Source organism: Monodon monoceros, unplaced genomic scaffold (genome assembly GCF_005190385.1).
Source record: "Monodon monoceros isolate NGI ecotype Baffin Bay Population unplaced genomic scaffold, NGI_Narwhal_1 Super_Scaffold_5, whole genome shotgun sequence".
Lineage (NCBI taxonomy): Eukaryota > Metazoa > Chordata > Mammalia > Artiodactyla > Monodontidae > Monodon > Monodon monoceros.
The window spans coordinates 79841315-79847314 of record NW_021703782.1 but is presented as its reverse complement, the minus strand read 5'-3'; the positions used below and the strand labels follow the sequence as shown (position 1 = coordinate 79847314).

General features: G+C 51.2%; 1 protein-coding gene across 1 annotated transcript in view; it reads left to right on the top strand.

The window, feature by feature from the left end:
• Nucleotides 1-219: 219 nt before the first annotated feature.
• TRIM14 (tripartite motif containing 14) overlaps nucleotides 220-6000 on the top strand; it is a 29347-nt gene continuing 23566 nt past the window's right edge. The window contains 3 exon segments of the mRNA XM_029203464.1: nucleotides 220-458; nucleotides 3005-3072; nucleotides 3074-3098. Of these exon segments, the coding sequence (XP_029059297.1) occupies nucleotides 243-458; nucleotides 3005-3072; nucleotides 3074-3098 (309 nt within the window). The 5' untranslated portion in view covers nucleotides 220-242.

The following is a 6000-nucleotide window of genomic DNA, read 5'->3' as shown; positions in this document are numbered from 1 at the left end:
AGACACAGAGCCGGGAGACCGGGCCTGAGCATTCACTGCCCCGGCGGATGGGCGGAAGAGCACCGTGCTGTCCGCAGGGTGATGATGCTGCGGCTGTGCCCTGGCCTGCAGGCGGCGCCCTGCCATATATCTGTCTTTCCCTGCCGGAACTGGGACGGCCCGGTGCGCCCCGCCCCACCGCGCAGGTTTACTATTTCCCCGCCGGCCCCTCTCTGCGCGGCGGCCGCAAAACTTGCGGGTGAATGGCGGCCGCGGCGGCGCCAAGTGGGACTCCTGGGGGGCTGCGCCCAGCGGAGCCCGAAGACGCGCGCGGCTGGCGCTGCCCGGAGCACGGCGACCGCGTGGCTGAGCTCCTCTGTCGCCGCTGCCGCCGCTGCGTGTGCGCGCTTTGCCTGGTGCTGGGCTCGCACCGCGGCCACCCGGTTGGTCTGGCGCTGGAGGAGGCGGCGCGCGTGCAGGTGGGGACGCGGGGGCGTGAGCCCGGGAGCAGCGGGCGGGGAGGTGCGTACTGGGTCCCACTGACAGTTCCCGGTTGGGACCAGGACCCCCAAGGCGGCCCAGAGACCATCTTGGAGGCCGACCTGTTGTTCAGAAAAAGAAACAAGCCCAAGGAAAGGCAAGGCCATCATTTAAGCATAAGAAGAGGTGGGTTTGGGAGTGAGAACTTGGGCGCCCCGGCCGGCACCGGATATCCCGGACCTCACCCACCAAGGCGGGTCTACCACACTGCCTTTGGGCCGGAAGAAATTCTGCCTTTTAACAAAGATGAAAAAAACCTCTCCCGCTTCGAAAACATCTGTGTTTCCGGAAAGCCACACAAACACCTCCTCTGGTTTTCCCTCCTGGAATTCAGAGAGGGGCTGAGGACCGCCTGATCGCCCTGGGAGCGGACAACCCTCATAACAGCCTGGTGAGAGCTAGGCCAGACGGTTCGTGGCCAAGAAGAGGAGGGTTCTGGAGGCCGAGGCGGGCCTTGAACCCAGGACTGCCTCCCACGGGCCCATTCTCACCTTGGAGCTCTCACCCATGCTCATTCTTAATAGTGGAAGGGGGCTCTGGACTCTTGTTCCAACCTTGTGGCCAACTTGTCCAGTGACTCTAGTCAGACCCCTCCAACCTCTCTGGGCTAGGCAGGCCTTCCCGTCACAGACAGGACAGTGTTGATTCTACCACTTCACCTTCAAGAAGTCGTCTGTGGTTAATCCAGCCCCACAATGACCTATTCCCTGCACAGCATGACTTAACACCATCATGGTGACAACCTTGGAGCTCCACTGTGAGAATGGGCCACGTGGGGGCCAATCTAGCAGGTAGAGTCCAGGATTCAAGGCTTGCCTCTGCCTCCAAGATCTTTTTCTTATCTATAAAATGGTTATAATAATAATTTAGTTCCTCAAAATGCTGTTTTCAGAGTTAACAAGGCTGCTTTCAGAGATACAGCTTCTAATAGGCAGGTCCACCCACCTACCCCTTTTGCATCCACACACCCACCCACTCACCTGTCTGTTCATGCATCATCCATCTGCCCATTCATTCATTCATTAGACATCCATTCAACTCATACCTGGTGCCATGAGTCAGGGAATAGACCAATTCTTCCCTGACCTGGAGGAGTTCCTTGGCTAGTGGGGGAAGAACAAACAGTGACAACACAGTATGATAAGTATTGTAATTGGGGAGTCTGAGGCAGTGGTCAGTGGGAGCCAAAGAGAGGACAATGTGAACTAGGGACAGGAAGCCCAGCAAGACTTCCTGGAGGAGGAGCCATTGGAACTGGCCGTGAAGAATAAGTGGGGTTCCACCAGGTACTAGATGGGAGAAGCACCCTGTGACTGGAGGTTTCAAGCACCAGGAAGCTGGGTTATCCTTGGCTGATAGCCAGGAACTGGACTTGAAGGCTTAGAAATCACAGTGGGGTATGAATGTGCTCCTGGAAGTTGAGACTATGGCTTATACTTGGGTTTCTATTGTGTTCCCAGCCCCACCACTCACTCCCAGACCCCCAGCTAGAATAAAACTGCACACCATAGCAAATGCTTGTTGGATATTCAAATAACAATACAAGCTATGTCTATTGAGCACTTACTGTGTGCCAAGCACTATACCAAACACTCTGTGTACTTCTTATTCTTTACAGCAACTCCGTAGGGGTGTCCCCTTTTTTTGTAGCTGAGGAAACCGAGGCTCAGAAAGGTGAGATCACTTGCCCAGGTCATGTGGAAGGAGAGCTGGGACTCAGACCTAGGAGGTCCCATCTGAGTCTGGGGCTTAGGCTCATAACTTGCTCCAGCTCTCCACTTGAATTTGGCAGCCCCTGGTAATTCTGTTCAATTCAGCAAACACTTCCGGGTCACCCCCTGGTCCCTATGGGGGATCAGGAACCAAGAATGGAGCAGACCTGCCCTCAGGAAGCTCCCAATTGGTCCAGCAGCTGAGTGTAAGGTGAGCCATAAGAAGGTAAGATGGAGGTAAGGCCTTTGGAGAAATGGCAGTTGCAAAAAGCAGAGATAAGGAAGGGAGCCATCTTAGGTGGGCGAGGGGACCTCTTACACATGCAGGTCCTCTGAACCCCAGTCCAGGCCAGAGGACCACAGACCAAACCTGGATGCAAGTTGCATGAGAGCAGCTCCGAGAACAGGCGCCAGCACATTATAGGTACTCAGTATTCACTCTAGAAGTGAAGGCTCTTCCCCTGACCCCAAGCTGCTTCCCTAAAGTCCTATTTGAGGGCCTGGAAAAGCAGGTCACAAGCAGGACTGTCCTAGAAAAAAAGGGGGCACCTCGAGGTTTGGAGAATACCTCATGTGGGCCTCTGAGGATCAGAGTGGCCCTACTTCCAGCTCATCTTCCAACTTGCCTCATGACTTTGGGCAAGTCAGCTCACCTTTTGAGTCTCAGCTCAGCTGAAAAAAAATACAGGAGTGAGAGGACATGACCCCTGGGGTGACTTGTTATCTCAAAAGTGACAACACTAAGACTTCTCTCCTAATACTTTCACATACAGAAACTCACCCAAGAATGTTTAAAGAATTTGACAACCAAGAAGCAGCAGCAAGTTGGCAACATAACCCAGACAAGATGCTGCTGAGAAGCTCAAGGCAAGTGGGGGATTCTTCCTTATTCCAGATGAGATGTCCACCTTTGCCCTTGGACATACAGTTCTCCCCAATATAGAGCCAAGGGAAAATGACAAACAGCCTCAAAGGGGCAGGTCAGGTTTGGTGAGACCTGGGGCTTCTGTAATTTAGGGGGCCCTTTTGGAGAAAAAGAACACAAAATTAGTTGCAAGATCATGAAGGGGCCATGCCAGGGAGGGACCTGGGGCTCCTGTTTCATTAGCTTTGTGGTGAATCTGCCTCTGCCCAGAGCCCTAGCCTTGTCCCATAATGCCTGACAAAATGCAGGAACGGCCTTTCCTCCCGCCATGGCCAAAGCCATTCTCTTGGACAGACTAGTCCTCCAAACCCAGCACCCCAGACTGCCTTAAGCAAAGCAAAACACAAGGTAAGGAACACACAAATCGCTCTTTAGGTTTCACTGTTGAAAGAAAGTAAATAGGTATAAATGTATTCCATAAGTATGTACTTTCTTCAGGCTTCTCCTTGCATCACACTGTTTATTTAAGTGGATTCTTTTGTGGGTTTTAAGTGGGAAGTTGGGGCTGACATTATCCCAGCTGCTGTTTTGACTGTGAGAATGGTGTTGCTCTTTAGGAGCGTTTTAGGTGAACTTGGCCAATCCCTTCCCTTCTCACCCTCAGCTGCCACCGCCTCAAAGTGAGGGCTGGAGTGGGTTGCCCTCCCAGGGTCTGTCTCACTGAGGGCCCTGTGAACCCCAGACTGGCCACCCCAAGTCAGGCAGGGAGATTGGCTCTGACGACCACAGGAGTAGCTGGCACCCAGACCAGGCCACAGAGTTGGCCCCCTGTTTGCCCAACATCCATTATCTTTCGGGTGACAGCATGCCCCAGTTTACTGGGGACAGTTGTGGTTTACACCTGTGGCCCTGGGTTAATTATTAATCATGTCATGTCTTCAAGAGCAAGACTCTGGGCATAGGCAACTACATCAGTTCAAAAGGATTTGGGAACTGAAAGTTGGCACGCCTGAAGGGATGGCGGAGGTGCTTTGGGCTGTTCAGCCAGAAGAACAGAGTCAGGGCACAGTCTTACTGTAAATCTCTAAGCAGATATGGTTTGGGGGTCCCCGAGGAAAGAGTTAGGATCCGTGTGGAAAGTCTAAGGGGGCAGGTTTCAGCTTCATCTAAGGAATGGTTTTCTTTTTTGAAGCTTTTCCCCAACTTTTAAACTTTATTTTGGGGCTTCCCTGGTGGCGCAGTGGTTGAGAGTCCGCCTGCCAATGCAGGGAACACGGGTTCGTGCCCCGGTCCGCGAAGATCCCACATGCCGCGGAGCGGCAGGGCCCGTGAGCCATGGCCGCTGAGCCTGCGCATCCGGAGCCTGTGCTCCGCAACAGGAGAGGCCATAACAGTGAGAGGCCCGCGTACCGCAAAAAAAAACCAAAAAAAACTTTTTTTGAAGTAATTACAGATTTATAGGAAGTTGCAAAAGTAGTGCATGACCCTGGATGGATGACAAGATTCCTTGCCCTTCCCCCAGGCCCGTGGGTGGGCTTTTACTGGTACCTAGTTCATGGATGGAGCGGCTCTCTGTGAATCTGGTTTGATGCGGGTCAGGTGGCCCCCTTCCCGCTCCCAGGACGCCAGGTGCCCAGGGCGCCCTCCTAGATGCCCCGACCCCAGCATGGTGTGGCTCTCATACACCCCTCTACCTCCACCCCACCGGGGTCCCTCACTCAGCTCCTGCCCATGGTTCTGATGCCAAGTTCCCTCTTTGTTTTTGGCACCTGAGGATTTCCCTTTTGTTGTTGTTGTTTGTTTGATTGTGGGTTGGTTTTTGGGGTCTTGTGGGGTTTTTTTCAGCTTGATCGCGTAATTTTAAAATTTACTCATCTTATCAGCATTTCCGTGTGTTTGAAGTAGGAAGGGGGATTTCCATGTCAGCTCCTTCTCCCTTTTTGAACAAAACTGTATGTCGTCTTACATATGGGGGGTTTTGTGGTTGTTCGTTTAAGACCCTAACCCTTCCCTGTGTCATTAAAAGTTCTTTGTCAGTGTCAGTATTAGAGGCTGTATATTCCATTATAGGGATCAACCATGATTCATGAAGCCATTTTCCTAATGTTGAACATTTAGATCACATCCAGGCTTTCACTCAGGTAAAACAATGCTGCAGTGATATTTGGCACCTTGATTTATTTTCTTTGGGACACGTTCCTAGAAGTGAGTCGCCTGGCTCAATAGGCACAGACTTTTGTAGGGAGTCTGGTGCGTTCCGCTGAACTGTGGCAGGCGTAGTTGTGGCACAGAGGTCTGGGGCAACCATGCCTCTCTGTCCTTGCTTATTCAAGAGGCAGTACTAGGGAAAAGGCCATTTGCCTGAAAATTACTCCATAAAACAGCTTGGTAAACAAATTAAAACCAGTAAAGTTCATAATTGACCAACGTCTACTGTTCAGAAGCCAACAACCAGGCCTACCCATCCACGCCTTTCCAGAGAGCAATCAAGAAGGACTTGATCATGAATCCCCAGCCAATACCCATTAAATGATTTTTCTCTGACATCCTTGTTAATAGGCTGTTTGCTTCCCCATCATGGCTTTTCAGCGCGCTCATACATGCCAGGTGTAGGGGAAATCAACACTTGCCTGCTCCCCTAACTTTTTACTCAAACTGGGATGAGTTGACAATATATAGCAGAGTGGTTATAGTTTTCTTTCAAATCTTCCAAATTTTCCACAGTGAGCTTTTGTTACTTTTGTGAACAACAACAAAAGAGTATATAAATACATGATATATATATAGATATATATTAGCTCACTTTGAACCAATGTGGCCCAGACAGTGTACTTCCTTGTTTCATTTCCAGAATTCTCTCTCTCAGTCTTTTTTTTTTTTTACCGTATTGCATAATCAGCCTCA